An 18075-nucleotide genomic window follows, 5' to 3' on the forward strand; every position below is an offset into this window, starting at 1 on the left:
ACGAATATATAAATAAACAAATAAATATTTTGAAAATTAGATAAAATGTAAATGTGTATGACATTTTCACGGATTAACTATATTCAATGCGCTTCTCAAATGTTCAATGCTTTTTTTTTACATAAACAAATTATAAATCATTTAACTCAAGATTCACGGCAAAACCAACTTGTCAAGTGGTTTAGTCGAAGTCTTACATTTTTATATTTAAAGGACAGCTTGGCTCAGCGGTAAGGTCTTTGCTTCGTACCCGAAAAGTACAGAGTTCGATCGCCCATCGCTGCTCTATGTGGCCTTGAGCAAGTCACCTCACCCTAGCTTTGCGGCGCTGCACTGCGGCTGACGCCTGAGTTATTCCAGTCTTCCCTTGGAATAGACCCTCGAGACAAATTTCCCCTATGGGATGATTAACTCACTCAATCCTAGTGATTTTTGCTACTTAGATAGTTTTTTTTTCAACTGCCATTGACATGCACAAACTAAAAACATTAGCGTTGATGCTACGCCTATAATTTGTCTCATAAAAATGTAATAAATATGCATGGGGTAAAATAATAGTAACCCGGGTAGTTTAAGGATATAGTCGGTGTTAGGGTTGAGTGAGTTAAAGGGATTTTTAAAATTATTATTTATTATTTTTATTTTCCCCTCCATATCATTCTCTCAGACAGAGAGATAAGCAGCAATGGAGGCGTTGTTTAATAGTATTCCCAATCTCAAACTTCGTGCTCAAATCCGTGGGGACGACATTGTGGACCAGATAAATCATTTCGTCACCGTCTCCTTGTTGGCGTTTGCCGGTTTCCTCATTGGACTCAAGGTACGAAACCCCCCCCCCCCCCACCAAAACTGGCTCGTAAATGATCATTTGACTTAAGGTTGGCCACACGCCTACATATCAAAGTCATGCAAGAAAAAAAATCCCCCCCTCCCCCTCCCCCCGCCAAAAAAATAAATAAATGAAAAACAAACAAATAAGACAAAACAAACCAAATGAGCAAATACTAAAAAAAAAAACAAAACAACAAAAACAAAGAACCCTCCCCCCCCCCACACACACACAAAGAACAAACAAACTAAAAACAAAACAATAAAATATGCCTTCAAAAAAAACCCCCAAAACAGACATTAGAAATAAACCCCCTAAAACCAAACAAAATTAAAAAAAAAAAGACAAATAATACAAGACCAAACAAAACAAAAACCCAAACAACATTTTAAAAAATCAACCTCACAGTATGATGCACCTATACAGATCAGTGTTCATTTGAATTTTTTTTAAAACGGTCAAAAGCCTTTTTACCAAAAACAAAACAAAACAAAACAAAACAAAAAACAAACCCTCAAAAACCAACCCCCCCCCCCCCCCCCCCCAAAAAAAAAAAAAAAAACAACAAAACAAAAAAAACAAAACAAAAACAAAACAAAATAAACTCCCAACAATACTCCCCCCCCCCCCCCAAAAAAAAAAAAAAATAAACCCAACATAAACCCAACCAAAACAGAAAACAAAACAAACACCCCCCCCCCCCCCCCCAAATAAACAAACAAACAAACATTCAATTCCTATCAATTGTGGTTCAATCAAATAATCTCCAGTTCTTGTTGACAATACGATTCAATAGTCTGATGTCACGCTGCCTGGCAGCGGCGGCCATCTTGGTTCCAAACAAAGAAAATCATTACTTTTTATTTTTCATGCTGGCTAGAACTTTTCATATGCCTTGTGATCAGAATGTGTAAAAGTCAAAACATGATCAAATTTATGTTTTTCTCCCCTCTGGATGCCCTTTATGCTCGCCGGAGAACTATTTCATGCGGGCGTCCGCCATTGTTCCGATAGTTTAGAGCCAGTGTTACTAAGTTACCATGCGTCATTAGGAAGGAAGTGACGTTACGACTGTTGAAGAGTATTGCTATAACATTGCCCGTGTCACGCCATAGAATCAACGATAAACTCCGGTTCCACGGATCGAATGGCGCTGCCTTGACTGAGAACATATTATTGGAGTGAACTGTAAACAACACATACAGATTGTTACAAAGAGAGATCATCTATGTAGCTGGCAAAACGAACAGCAATAAGCAGACTTGAAAATTGCAATCGCCTTAATGTTTTGAATGGATGATTTTGACGTCACAATATTGCTTGAACTCTGTCTTTTCTTTTTTTTTTTCGTTGCCAGGAAGAGAAAGGGATCGACTCTCAACAAACCCTTTCAATTGAATTAAGTTAAAACTCCATCCTTACGTGAGTTAGTCACAAGTCTTTGTAACATTCTGACCCTGTCCTTGTGTCCATAGAACATTTAACCAATGCACTTATCACCTCAGGCATAAAAACGATCCCGGCTGAAGTGTAGCCATCGTTAAGATATAGCCTGACACTGAGACCCAAAAGGACTGGTCTTTTGACTTCATTATTTGGTTTTTGCACCGCCCAGTGAGTTGTCGTTAGTAGTGCTCACTAGTGCCGCGCTGAAGATCGGTCTGGACCGCGGTCCGACGGTCTTTTAGCTGTGAACCGAAGACCGGTCCCAGAGGGGAAGACCGGCGACGGTCCTCACTTCTTATCACCTTTCAACTAGTGCGGGGCGGTCCTTGCAAGGACCACGGTCCTACGGTCTCGCGCCATAGCCTACTACTTCCCCAGCGATTCGTTGCTTCGGTTGCCTATCTTCCACCAATCACCACCCATCCCACTTAATTAATCGCACCCACCCCCCTTTGCCATACACTAAACGACACAGACGACCATACAGGCAGACGACCACCAACCTCCACTCCGCAAACCGCCCTTTCGTGTGTGAGATGGGGGGAACAGGAGGCGCACGCCTTGGACGATTCCATTATACGGGTAAATTTCAAAATTTACTACACCATAATGATCGCAATGACAATGATCTATGGTGAAGGCATGACCCCTCTTCTCTAATGGGTTATTGTTTGAAATGTATGTGACTACAAAAGATGTGTGTGTTTGTGTGTGTGTGTGTGTGTGTGTGTGTGTGTGTGTGTGTGTGTGTGTCGAACCTAGCAAGTAGCAAATCCGATTTTTTGTTTTCTTTTGTCCATCTCTTGTCACCACTCCTTTCTATCGCAGTGTTGTCATTTAAAATAATACAATAATATTAAAATTTCGTTTGGTGTTTTTACTAATCAAATAATATGAGTTTCATTAGTTTCTCCCTTCCAAAAAACCCAGTTATAACGTCTGAATTTTAAAAAAGTCCAATAGAATATTTGGGGACCCCGATAGCTCAGTTGATAGAGCACTCTCTTTATACGCAAAGGGCCAGAGATCGATCCCGGGTGCAGTCGATTTTTTTTCTGAATCCCTGTCTACTCAGCAATGAATGGGTAGCTGAGTTTGTTAGATCTGGCGAAAAGTCACCATCGACCCCTCTTATCACCTCATCCACCCCCTCTTATTATAACTTCACGTCTCTCTCTTACTCTTCAATGCTCGCTGCCCTCTAATGTGTGTGTGTGTGTGTGTGGGGGGGGGGGGAGGGGGGGGGGTAGGAGTTGCGTGTGTGTATCAACGCCACGAACAACTCGATCAACGCCTTGGGCGATGCCATTATCTCCGTTAATGGGGATAAATTTCAAATTTTATTAAATTATCGAAGTAACAATGAAGTACCGTGAGCAAATAAAGAAGGCATCACCCCTCTTCTCTAATTAGGTTACAATTTGAAATGAGTGTGACTACTCCGTGTGTTTTACTCCTGTAGGCCACGGTTTTCATCGTGTAGCGGTCTTTAACGGTTCAAGAATGAACGATCCCACGCTCTCAAAGGTCAAACCGGTTCGAATTTCCAACAGTCTCTCAGAATGTTCAATGTCGAAAAGGACCGGTCCTACTAGGACCGGTCCTTGCGGTCTTCATTTCCCAAGGACCGTAGGACCGTGGTCCTTAAGCTTGCCAAGGACCGCCCCGCACTAGTGCTCACGAAACAAGTGATCCCACTGGTTGAACTATTGAATGCAACTCACGATTTGTTTTCTTTTGTGGCCAAAGACTGATCTTTTGACTTCACTATTTGGTTTTTGCTCCGCCTAGTGAGTTGTCGTTAGTAGTGCTCACAAAACAAGTGATCCAACTGGTTGAAGTATTGAATGCAACTCACGATTTGTTTTCTTTTGTGGCCGAAGACTGGTCTTTTGACGTCATTTTTTGGTCAGTGTCAGGCTATAAGTTAACGATGGTTACGACTGAAGGCAGTAACGAATATTTTCACCGCCAGTAACAAAAGAGCCTGTGCCAGGAGGCGTAATATACAGTACATGAAATAGAAATTAGTTTAACTTGAGCATTTATACAGGGCAATTTCCATTTAATGTGCTTAAAGCGCTTTACATAGGGTCCCTAGCCAACAGTGTCATACCACTCGATCTCATAGCCTTATAGTTTTTTCATGACGGGTTTAGGGCTTGTGAAATGGAAGCAACCATAGTCAAAGAGATGACGCGCCATACATGAAGATGTATATTTCTATTTTCTTTATTCATTATCTTTCACAATCCATTGTCTTTGAAGGAATTTGTGTGGTTTCCAAGAAATAAGAGGCATATTAATCAATTTTAGTCATCCTCACCCACAGTTCATTGCCTTTGAGGGAATTTGTCAGAGATCCACTGAGTAAGATGTATATCTATTATCTTTATAATTATTCATCATCTCTGACCATTCATCGCCTTTGATAGAAGAGAATGTGTGAAATACCCGCTGGTTTAAGTTGCATATTTTTTCTGCCCCTCTCCTGAAATAGTAACGCGTAATGATATCAATTATAATTTGTTACGTCAGATTATCAAACGTTGAATTTCACTAAAATTAGAGTTTTGAAAAAAGAAGTATCTAAATATCATTAAAATATTTTTGAAAATGTCTTTTACTCAAACTGACGAAATCGAAATGGATTGAGGGGTAGAATAAAAGATTTTTTACACTCTGGCGTTTTGGAATTCAAAATTTGTTCCCAACGCGTACTCCCAAGCTCGTGCAGCAGTTGGGAACACGTCCGGAATTCCAAAAATCAAGAGTGCAAGAATCGTATATTATTTTCTTTATTCATTATCTCTCCTCCATCCATCGTTTTTGAAGGAATTTGTAGGAGACCCACTGGATTGCTGGGTGAACATATCCAACTTCCAACACTTCCAAGGACATGTCAACTCTTACTGCTGGGCAAACAGAATGTACAAGTACCCCAACTCTACGGACTATGGACAGGTACGAGTGAAATCCAGTCCTTCATGGATTAGCGGTTTTATATTTACAATGCTTTTTATTTAGATAAAATAATTTATATAGCGCAATATCCATTTACGTCCTTAAAGCGTTTTACAAGGGTGCCTGAGCAACAGCAACAATTAACATATGGCACGAAACATGACACCTGTTAAGGCAATATTGCCATATTTTTTCAGACAGAGAAAACGCTGTTAATGGTAAGCTACTTGTTTTACACCTGAATACGATGAGAAAATATGATTAAAGAACCTTTTCCAAGGACTCAATTTTCGGTCCGAGAGACAATCAATTCAAAAATATAACTAGCCGTCTCAAAAAGGTATTATGTTGAATTTACTTATAAAATTAATTGATATTACATGCCTTCATTAAAAAGTGGTCCTTCAGAGCTATTAGACCCATAGAGCCGGAGTTTTCCCCGGTTTCTATAGCGTGACTTGGACAATAGCAATTGCTTACTACCTTTTGGATAGGACAGGGGGTTGGAAAAAAATCTCAACTACACCCTTAATCGATCTCAGTCCCTTGACTTGGGAAGCGAGTCCTCTACCAAATGAGCTATCGGGACCCCTATGACTTCAATGAGGAGAATACTTTTTGTTTAAGATAAAACCCAATTTAAACTCCTAATTCTATAATTTTGACTATAGGCACAATTTATCCATTGAGTTTATATATAACGCAATATCCACTAAACGTGCTCTAAGCGATTTACAAGGAGTCCCTAGACAACAACAACACTTAACATGTAGGATGGGACATGACGCTTGTTAGGCGATATTACGTTTTCGGACATAGACAACGCTGTTTATGGGCAGGTACTCATTTTGCACCTGAGTACGATGGGGGAAGGTGAGTAAAGAGCCCTTTCCAAGGACCAAAATATGCGCCGAGCGAGGCTCAAACCCAGGACCTTCCAATCCGAAAGCGAGTGTCACATCGCTAGACCACATAGCGCATCTAGTTCATTCATATAATACCTAGCTGTATTTTGCGGTAGTTCACGAATTTTATGCAATACATTGAGCCCTTACGTTCGGCCCATAATGCGACCAAATTAGTTACTTCAATCGACCGATATAGGGAGTAAATGTGTCTTGACCAAAGATTTAAAGGTTGTTTAGTTAGAATGCGACAGAACATAATAATATAAGGTAAATCATAGGACGATGGTCACGGATCAAACCTCTGAAGTCTCGATTTTCACGATCGGGGGACCAAGATTCAGCAGTCTCCATATGAGCTTTGAGCACCATGTTCAGTTCTAATTAATTTTGGGCAGCAGCTTCTTATGGTGCTCACACTATTATGTTATGACGATCGACCCAATCAGCAAATTCTTCATCGCACTCGTGCACTGTTGCAAACCCGCTCGGAAGCTTCGTCACAACACACCGTTCAAATAGATGCTCTGCGATTTCGGGTTCTATCCTACATCGGGTACATATTTTTGTGTTCGTGGATAGCTCACACGGTAGAGCCACGCTCTCACCTGCCAGGCGGAGTTGTCGTACCAATAAGGTCGCAGGTTCAAACCCCACCACCGCCGCGAAAAAAAAAAAAAATTTTATTCTCTATTGTCTTCTGGCACTTTTCTATTCACTTCATATCTTGTTGTTACCAACATAAGTGCCTGCTCCACTCACTTTTCTGAATTAAAAATTCACCCCATACACCGGAGCATACTCAATGTCTCAATCGTTTCTATGTTATATGTTTGTGTTGAGATATTGGCTATTAAGCTTAACTGCTGGTCAAAATTATTCGCGATGGTGGTGTACGAACGGATCGGCGGTCTCAAGAAGTGGGTGAGAGAGGGATCTAGTAATGACTTTGAGTTTGAAACGAATATTTTTGTGTTCGTGGATAGCTCACACGGTAGAGCCACGCTCTCACCTGCCAGGCGGAGTTGTCGTACCAATAAGGTCGCAGGTTCAAACCCCACCACCGCCGCGAAAAAAAATTTTTATTCTCTATTGTCTTCTGGCACTTTTCTATTCACTTCATATCTTGCGGGTACATGTTGGACAGGTGGAAAGTCCCCACTGATGAAGCGATTTTGCCGCGAGACAGGTTTCGAGGAGTGTATGTTCCGCTCCCACGAGGGACTGAACTATTCCAAACCGACTTCCATCTCGTATATGAATCTCTGTTTGTAGTCAGACTTCTGATGACATGTGCGCAAAGCTCGTATATAGACATCGGGGTTTTGATCCGACGATTGTGAAAATCGGGACTTCAGAGGTTTGATCCGCCCACCATCGATATATTAAAACACATTTGTCAATAACCAGCAAATGCATAGACGTATAATTTTTAATTTGCAGGTCTGATAACCCAAATTATTGTTATGGGCTCATTGTTGTTATGAAGATACTCTCACACTGTCCCAAAATATTGTCCCTAAAAACAATGTTATATCAAGTCCAAGATTGCGTTTGGTTATCAGACCTTCTAATATGTGTGTGTACATAGATACGAGGTAGGTATCAATCGATATTAGAAAGGTGTTTACAAAAAAAAAAAAATACAAACCCCCCAAAAACGACAAAAGGCAAACATAAACCAACGAAAACAAAACAACAAAAAAAAAAATCATAAAAAACACACCCCCTCCACCCTCTGTAAAATTCTCACCAATTGCTTAAAATTCTGGGTAGCATTTTATAAATCTTTTTCCTCAGCTTCCATATAAAATACAGCCGGGTATGCCAGGACCTGTAGAGGACGTGACGTCACATGAGGATTTGGGGGAAATCAATTTCTATCGATGGGTTACTGTCGTCTTCTTTATCCAGGTAATGACTACAAAGACCAAAACTTATGACCAGTTCTCATTAACTTATATAAATCACACTACAATCGTTTAAGTTTACATATGGTTTTGTGTGTTGCTACGTTACCTATATCGGTCGGCGGATGTTGTGAGTAGTTTACCTAAACACATAACATCAATAATTATTTCTTCACAAGTCCCCCCCCCCAATTTATCGATGGAAAACATAACATGGCCTAAAAGAAGTACATTTTGATAACAATATACTTCAGTAAAGATTTGAGTCTTTAAGATTTTTTTTTTTTAGATAAAACTAATATTTAGAATCGAAAACCTTTTCACGATTTACAGCCACCTAATATATTTTTGTAATCCTCGAATAATTTTTCAGGCCATCATGTTCAAACTTCCGGCCCTTATTTGGTCAGAACTGAATGAAATCTCTGGGACGCAGATTGAGAAAATGGTCTCCATGGTAACTGAATCCACATTTAAAGAGACAGAAAATCGGAAAGCCGTGTTTGCTACCTTGGCTGAATTTATAGAAATTTGGCTTAAAATAAATCGGAAACCATTTAAGTTTATGACGACTAAGATTGGAAGACGAGCCAGGAAGGTAGGCACAATTTATTTCCTCGTAGATCTCATGATTTTATTTGTCACTAAAAACCAAACTAACGAACCAAAAACAAAACAAAACAAACGTGAGTATTAATATAGCGTAATCTCCACTGAAGTCATCAAAGCGCTTTAAAAGGAATCCTTAGTCAACAGTAACAGTTAACATGTAGGACGAGACATGGCACCTGTCAGGCGATTTTACCTTTTTTTCAGACAGTGACAACGTTTTTAACGGCCACGTTCTAATTTTACACTTGAGTACGTTGACAGAATGTGGGTAAAGAGTCTTTTCCAAGGACTCAGCCATGAGCCGCTTAGAGCGGGGATCAAACCGTAGCCATCTTTAACTTATAGCCTGACACTTGAACTCTCGAAGACTGATAGTTTGACGTCATTTTTTAAGGTTTGTGTAGCTTCTGGTGAATTGTCGTTAGTAGAGCTCAAGAAAACTAGCTATTTCATTGGTTGAACTATTGAATACAACTCATGATTTGTTTTCTTATGTGACCTAAGACTTGTCTTTTGGCGTCATTTTTTGGTCGGTGTCAGGCTATAAGTTTACGATGGCTACGCTCAAGCCCTGAACATTCCGATCCGAATTCCAGTGTCATACCACAGGACACTATAGTCACTCTAAAACGTCAAAGATCACGTGACTATGTAGATCCATTCTGCGTTAGCTGTTAAAGCCGATCTCTCAAAACAAATCATAAAGCCACACATAATTCTGGAGAACATGTGAGCGACGACGCTTCTAAGAGATAACTGAAAAATGTCTGAGCTACAAAAATCCCACCCACCTAGCGGAAATTTAAAAACTCATACACCAGGTGCATGACGGGTCATTTTTTTCTTTACAAACGCTTGAAATATAAAGTGTCATTTTTGTATCTTTGACCTATCAGACGTGTATTTGTTTGAAGGTCTGATAACTCGACGTCAATTTCTTCAACTTGCTATTGAAATATTACCGCGCGCCCGGCCGTCACGTTGAGACGTCACATTACGCCCATTGTGGGAATACGTTTCTTTCAGAACGCGTTATTAGCGCGGAACGTGGATTAGGCGCCTTCTTGCGGGTGCGATACGTACAAAGTATAAAGTTCAGACGGAACTAACATCTAACTAGCTCGGTGTCGCGAGAGCCTTTATTGGGCAGATCATAACAAAAAGCATTAAAATCATATTTAATTGTCTATGATGATGGTGTCAAAATAATATGCAGTTATATTATATGGTCGTATTCTTGTCACATAAACTTCTGATTTTTAATAGGCACATGCTAGTCTGATCTCAGGATAATATTTACACTGTTTTTCTGTTGTATCTTCATTCAGATTTTGCGTTACTGCATGTTGTGTGTCGGAGGAAACACGGGTAACTACCTATCCACCATGTACTTGGTCGTCAAGTTCCTATTCCTTTTCAACTTATTTATGCAGTTTGTGATCCTGACTTCTTTCTTGGGTTTCAACTACTGGGATTACGGGCCCGATGCTCTGGATGTAAGTTTTTGGTAGTGCTCCTTCCTTTGCAGTGTTTTAAGATTCGATGTAATCTTCACAACACAGCTCAATATTTCATAAAGGGAGGTTTAGACGTTCAAAACGTGTCTTTATCAATCTTTGATTGCACCAACATACGAGTCCAATCTGCTATCATCACCAAAACATTTACTATGATCAAAATGGCAGTTCATAGAAAAAAATCAATTTGTGACCTATCGTCTGAACAAGGTATTATGTCGGGATGAATTAGACCGTGAAAAAGTGAATTGAGATTTAAAACGATAATGCATACGAACTTTGGGACTTTTGCACTGTGAGAAATTGCATTGATTCTCGACATTAATGAAGAAAAAGTAACTCCAAGTTTCATAGTTTGATCGTCGGCCAATCAAACCTCCGAAGTCCCGATTTTCACGATCGGAGAATCAAAACTCTATAAAGTCTACTTATGAGCTTTGCACACCATGTTTTATTTAATTTTGGGCGGAACGTACCTCTGATGACATCCGCAAAGTACGTATGTAGACTTCAGAGTTTGCTCCGTCGACCATGGATTTGTAGGTATAAATTGGATTTTCAGCGCCTAGTTCATCCATAATACCGAAATAATGAGACCCAGGGTCATACATGTAATGACAATCTGACCATGAGAATTTTAGTGCTTATTGTTTAAAAAGTGGGCCAAGAGTAGAGACTCGTGGAACTCGCCTAAACAAAATAATATTTGGCTGAGAAAGTGGCAACTATGACCTAATAGTTTAAGATGTATTATGAAGATTTGTTTGGAAAATCTAATTACAGGACATCAAATTTCAAGTAACAATCCTAGCTTCTCTATTGTAACTGATTAACCAACGATGTCAAAAATTGGAACTGGAGTCAATTAGCACAAATCTACTATTTAAACCATAGCCTTCATGAATTAATAGCCTAATATGTTCTTCCCAAAAAATTTGCAACAATAGCGATGATAACCAAAACAAAAAAGAGAGTGAAAAGTAAATTGACGTTAAGTAGTTCTCAATGAAACAAATTATAATCCCATTTGTTGCATTTTTAGATAGAGCTTACTGTTCACATACTTTTGGTGATCATCGCCTTGTAATGTGGCGTACATTTTAGGCAAAGTCAGCATACACGTTTAAGAAGGCTACGCACGAACGCGCCTGACAGCTGTGTCGTTCAACCATTTGCCCAGCAGATGCGTCGTTCAAACATGTCTTGCAGTCTTCCTATCGTTGATGGCACTGATGTAGGGTAACTGACTAGTTGGCTGCAACCCAATGTCTATTTCTTGTTATACGGAAAACCCTCAACAACTATTCCATTTCAGAGAAAACGGCGCCCACTCCTCAGGAACAGTAAATAAATAAACAAATATTTTGATGACCAATTATGAGAAATCTGGGTTTGGAGATCTGATGACTGCGAGGATTGGAATGAAACAGACTTGTTAAAGGATGATGATGACGACGATGATGATGATGATGATGATGATGATGATGATGATGATAATGATAATGATGATGATGATGATGACGATGTTGGTCTGATCATTATCTAAAATTATTTTTCAGTCGTTCTCGTCAGGAGTTCAAAGTGAGAATTTTCCACGTGTAGGCTTATGTCATTTCCAGCTATTAAAGCAAGGCTATTGGATTCAGTGCATGCTGTCCATCAACATGATCCTGGAGATTATCTTCCTTGTTGAATGGTACTGGCTACTCCTGCTACTTATCATCACCATCATCAATTTTGGATGTAAGTGGTACCTAATTTCTATATTGGGATGTGGGGTTTTATAATGCTGCTGATGATAATTATGATGGTGGTGGCGGTGGTGGTGGTGATGATGATGATGATGATGATGATGATTTGATGATGATGATGATGATGATGATGATGATGATGGTGGTGATGATGATGATGATGATGATGATGATGATGATGATGCTGATGATGATGGTGGTGTAGAAGACGGTGATGATGATGATGATGATGACGATGATGATGATGATGATGATGATAATGATGATGATGATGGTGGTCGTGAAGATGGTGATGATGATGATGATGATGATGATGATGATGACGACGATGATGATGATGATGATGATGATGATGATGGATTGCGTGTATTATGAGACTGATTAGACATCGCTATGATTTTATCGAAACATTGAATCTGTTTTGTCAAATTCCATCGAAAACAGACGCCATCATTTTAGCACGTGGATTGTGTGTCAACCTTCCGGTTTGCGAGTATGACAATGAGGTGGGAGTACTGCATTATACTGTAGTGGTTCCTATCAGTATTTTGTAAACAAACTATTTCTTAAAATTTATATAAACCATTTTCCCAAATGAGATGTATCTACGTATCTTAAATAAAATGCAGACAATATCTCTTTGTGCCTAAATAAAAAGCTCCGTGGAGTTCTCTTTCGAAGTTTGAAAAGAATTATTGTCTATTAAGACAATAGAAATTGAGTTAAATTGTTATTGAATACTTGAATTTGCGTTTTGAGTTAATCAGCTTATCATCACGTTCATTGAACGGGCACCCTTTATTGAACGAAAGCTGTGCTTGTAATGGTAATATAATGAAAGTTATTTCTGTTAGTTGTAGGGACAATGTGTTTACTTTTTATTTTCTTTTACTAATCATTTATTTAACAGGTTGGATTCTCAAAACCTTGCAAACCCATTTGTCTATTGGATTTGTTATGCGATATCTGGCTTATTTTATTCCGGAGGGCACATTGCGTAAGGTCAGTTTTTCATATAGTCGGGATTGTTTCTTTTAAACGAATACTAATTCATAGACCGGATGTCCACCTAGTTCAATCGGTATAACACTCTCTTCACGCGCAAAGGAACCTGGTTCGATCCCTGGAGAAGTTGATATTTTTTTTGACCCCTCTGTCCACCCAGCAGCAATTGGGTAGTTGGGTCTTTTAGATCAGGCGAAAAGTACTTTACGATATACTAGTGTCCTATCAAAAGGTATCAAGCAATTGCTACTGTCTGTTTAACGCTACAGAAACTGCCTTATGGCTCTTAAGGAATACTTTTAACACACAGATCCATGCCTTTAATACCAAACGATTTTATGCTTCACTGTATTGTTGGGTAGAATAATATCTAGATAACTAGATCTATAGGATTCTTTAACTTTTGCGTTTGGAATTTCGTATAACTTCCCAACTGGAGTGTGAGTGCGAGCTTGGGAAAGTTGCATTGCGCACAAGTTCAAAATTTCAAACACAAGAACTCAAGAATCCTTTAATTATTCTCTCCAATAATTTCATCATGGTATTTCTGATTAATTAGTTTGGCTTGTTATTGATTTTGGTAGTCTGGTTTATTTTGACCGAAATAAAATGTTGGATATTTGGCAATTAGAAATTATCGGTGTGATCATTTTGAGGGCGGCTTTGTGGTCTAGTAGTATGACACTCGCTTTCCGATCGGAAGGTCCTGAGTTCGAGCCTCGCTCGGCGCATTGTTGAGTCCTTGGAAAAGGCTCTTTACTCACATTCTCTCACCGTGCCCAGTTGTAAAATGAATACCTGGCCGTTAACAGCGTTGTCTCTGTCGGAAAAAACTATAACATCGCCTAATAGGCGTCATGTCTCGTTTTACATGTTACATGTTGCTGTTGGTCAGGGACCACATGTAAAGCGCTTTGAGCACATTAAATGGATACTGCGCTGTATAAAAGCTCAATTAAAAAAAGGATCAATTTTAAGTAAAAATGGATGCTTGCGGGAGTGGGTATTTCTTGAACGTTTTGGTTTAAAAAAAGAAAGAATGGAATTTGAATCATTTTCTTTAGCGAACAAGTTGAGGTAACTCAACCCGAGCCAACATGCATTATTATCGTGTTGTTTATTTTTCTTCATCAGGAAGGCGCTAAAACAGTGGACATCTTTGTAATGGATTACCTTGGCAACGATGGCGTCTTCCTCCTGCGTATCCTAGCAACAAACGCAAATGACGTGGCCATGGCAGAACTCGTCCACGGTGTGTGGAATCGATTTTTACAATACGGGAACGTCGAAGTCGTCACCTCGAGGGAACTCAAACGAGACGCTTCTTTGGCAGACTTCAAGGGCACGCACGATGGAGCCATTTTAGAGATTGACAGAAAATACACTGATTAATTTTCGGAGATATGGTCATTTTCCAATCTCATTCCTAAAACTATACCATGATTCATGTACTTCTAAGTGTTCCATTTTCTTCACCAGAGGGTCGTGCATAGCAACCTTTTATACAAAGCAAATTTCTTGCATGTTTATTTTAGAAAGGTTTACAAATACATGAGACAATATCTTCTTCTTCCTCTTCTTCCTTTAAAGTCTGTAACTTCAGATGTCGAAGACTTCACAGACCACAGTATTGTTCTTTCATTGGAGATGTGAGACTATTCCACTGTCATTAGCTTATCTGACTCGTAGCAAAAATTCTACCGATATTGCTTAAGTAGATTATCGTCCAATGTATGCAGAAGCAGTTTGACGGGAGACAATCCGTCTAATTCAGGAGTATTGAATCACATGCAAGGTTATCTCTCTTAGACAGAATACACAGTTTTCACAAGAGCTGTTGCGGGAATTGCTCTTTTAGGGTCTTGCGAACACCGGTTCTTTCATGGGAATGTCTTTCGAACACCGAGCCGCTCGATTTGGCTTGCTGCCATGGCTCAAACTAGACCTAGATGTCTTGTTTTATGACCTAGATGTAGATATGTAAAACCAGATGATCCCATCCCAGAACAGGGACACAAAGCCATATTATAAGGACAAATAATTTAGAAAGATAATAAGAGGCAGCAATTTCTGGATTGATGAAGGCATCATCGGCTCAGGGGCATCCAACGTTCCCTCGCTCTTAGGAGAGTTCAATCCATCGGCCTGTTAGTGTTAGGGTGCAGTGTAATAAACATTGAATTGCATAGTTCTGTTGAGTACTTTTACTAGTTTTCTGTAGTCATGCGTTCTGAAATGCTACTGCTACGTTCTCAGGTCATATGAAATCAAATTTCAATCGTGCAACTTTGTGTCATGAAAAAAAACTCAACTTGCCTTTGGACCAGTAGGTTCCTGGTTTGAGATCCTTGGATAATTCTCTTTTCTCACTTTCTCTCACAGCACTAAGGTGTAAAATCAGCACCTTGTTGGTGACATGTTTAATCATATCCGTTAAGTATAGAAAAAATATAATCTCCCATAACTATATCTATACATTTGATTGTTTCCCTCCCAGCCAAGGATTCCGGCCAGGGCCAGGACAAACCAAGTAATCTCATTCCAAGACAAAGACGGAAAGTTGGAAAATATGTACAGGTGGATAGAATAGAAGACACATTAAGTGCTTCTCTGCCAGGACAGGAACAAAGACCCAGACTTTCTGCCTTACTCTTGGAAACACCCATATTTTAAAATTTGGCCAGAATACTCCTCCTTCAAATATCGGTCGATTTAAATGACCCTCATCTTGGCAAAAGACTCTCAAACCTGAGACTTCGCGAAGTAAGACGTAAGAAAAAGTAAGATAAAGGGGAATGGTTCCAATAGTAAACAGATAGATTCCAAAAGCATCTCATCAGTGACTTCGTTTGAGATCACCAGCACAGGATCCCACTAAGAGTAACGCACTTACAGAATATATCTAAAATAGAAAATATAACTAACAATACATAAAAGAGAGATGATATACAAGTTACATTCCAAGTCAAAGACAGAAAGCTATTGTTTGTTTTTTTGTTTTTTTTTTGTTTTTAACGGTTTTACGGCGCTTGCAAAACATTAAGGTCATATCAGCGCCAGTAAAAAGGAAGACAATGGGATAGTAAAAAGTTATAGAATTACAATTAAAACACCCAAGAAAAGGTAAGACAAAGGGGAATTTGTTAAAATAAGAAACAGATGAAGATTCCAAGAGCACACTATCAAAGTACTTAGTTTGAGATCACTAAAAGTCTCATCCAGACACAAGCACAGGTCCCCACTAAGAGGAATACACTCAGATGTTTTACAAATAATATATAGTATAAAGAAAACATAGTGCATAATAGAGAGATGATTTACAAGGAAAAAAATAGCATCTCCCAAAACTTACTATTCATTTGACTGTTCCTCTCTCAGCCAGGGCATCCGGCCAGGGTCAGGACAAAACCAAGTAATCTCATTCCAGGACAAAGACAGAAAGCAAGTTGGAAAAACATATATAGGGGGATAGAAGACACAGAAAGTACCTCCCTGCCCACTATGGGAGGTCAGGAATCCCACCCAGACAGAAAGCTATTGAAACAGATACATGAAGATAGCAAGTACCTCCCTGCCCACTATGGGAGGTCAGGATCCCACCAGACAGAAGCTATTGAAACAGATACATGAAGATAGCAAGTACCTCCCTGCCCACTATGGGAGGTCGGGAATCCCACCCAGACAGAAAGCTATTGAAACAGATACATGAAGATAGCAAGTACCTCCCTGCCCACTATGAGAGGTCAGGAATCCCACCCCGACAGAAAGCTATTGAAACAGATACATGAAGATAGCATGTACCTCCCTGCCCACTATGGGAGGTCAGGAATCCCACCCAGACAGAAAGCTATTGAAACAGATACATGAAGATAGCAAGTACCTCCCTGCCCACTATGGGAGGTCAGGAATCCCACCCAGACAGAAAGCTATTGAAACAGATACATGAAGATAGCAAGTACCTCCCTGCCCACTATGGGAGGCCAGGAATCCCACCCAGTTACACATAAAGAATTAAAAAGCAAAACACGTTTCGAGGACTAACCCTAACTTTATTTCCTTCATAATACCAGACATAACCAGATTAACATTCATACCGATGATAATGTAAACAGGTTGTTATTCAAGTTGTTTCCAGTTCGATAATCATAATAATATATCAAATTTCAGTACAATATGTCATTTTTTTTCAAGAATTTCAATTGTTTTCTTCAGAAAAGCATTCCGTTTTTTTGTTTTGTTATTCTTAATTGTTTTGTTTTAAATTTCGCAATTAAAAGTTATTAAACAAAATCAGGCAACTTCCCCTCAATGATGGATGACAATCATTCATAATCAGTGAGGATACGAAGCTTCGCTTTACTAATAACCGCCACCCCCTGATTCCAGAATTGGTTGTAACTATCTAATATTGAATTTACTCACGGCTGTGAAGAGATTTCAACCAAAACATGTTTACTCCCATAGATATCGCTTATGATTATAGCTTTTAAGTTGATCTTAATTGAGTCCTTGGAAGTTGACAGTGTGTAATTTAGAAAAAAAGTGTGTGTGTGTGTGTGTGTGTGTGTGTGTGTGTGTAAGTGTTTGTGTGTGTGTGTGCGGGGATGGGGGCGGGTGTGTGAAAAAACGGAATGCCTGTTTGACAAACTGGCAAGATATTAGAGCAAAGATATATTATGTTTTAAAACCATGTTAAAAGTATGTGATTTTACGGTTGCTAATGTCGTTAATAATAATAATTTACGGTACTTTCAGAGGGTTACTGTTTTTAAAAAAACTGCTAAAGTATATGATAATATTACGCATTCCATTCGTTGAAATACATTTCCAAGCTAATGATAGTAATAATATACATGCACATAATATATAAGAAGTAATATTATTATAGTTGTATTTTCTTTTTTAATAAAATACAAATTTAAAGTATAAAGATGTATGTAGGCGTTGGGATCATTTTGATGAATGAAAACAAAATGGGGATGAAAATAAAAGTAAGAATTAAAAAAAACAAAACGCAAAATAGAAATGATGAAATGATAAGTCATTTTTCCTTCAATTCACTTTTAAAAATATAGAAATACAAAATACAGGATGAATAATTCTTCATAAAATTGTGTTTAATGTATCTTTAAATGG

At 39.0% G+C, this 18075-nt stretch overlaps 1 protein-coding gene across 2 annotated transcripts in view; it reads left to right on the plus strand.

Annotated features, from left to right (window-relative positions):
• LOC144967918 (innexin unc-9-like) overlaps positions 1-15125 on the plus strand; it is a 51981-nt gene extending 36856 nt beyond the window's left edge. For both annotated transcript variants that reach the window (XM_078905689.1, XM_078905690.1), the window contains 8 exons: positions 668-820; positions 5111-5239; positions 7945-8058; positions 8428-8652; positions 9995-10162; positions 11743-11926; positions 12845-12936; positions 14074-15125. In XM_078905689.1, coding sequence (XP_078761815.1) covers positions 686-820; positions 5111-5239; positions 7945-8058; positions 8428-8652; positions 9995-10162; positions 11743-11926; positions 12845-12936; positions 14074-14331 — 1305 coding nt within the window. In that variant the 5' untranslated portion in view covers positions 668-685 and the 3' untranslated portion in view covers positions 14332-15125. The remainder of the gene's footprint in view (positions 1-667; positions 821-5110; positions 5240-7944; positions 8059-8427; positions 8653-9994; positions 10163-11742; positions 11927-12844; positions 12937-14073) is intronic.
• Positions 15126-18075: the final 2950 nt, after the last annotated feature.

The sequence above is a fragment of the Berghia stephanieae genome, chromosome 3, assembly GCF_034508935.2.
Source record: "Berghia stephanieae isolate SIO BIC M18660-M18661 chromosome 3, UCSD_Bste_1.3, whole genome shotgun sequence".
Lineage (NCBI taxonomy): Eukaryota > Metazoa > Mollusca > Gastropoda > Nudibranchia > Aeolidiidae > Berghia > Berghia stephanieae.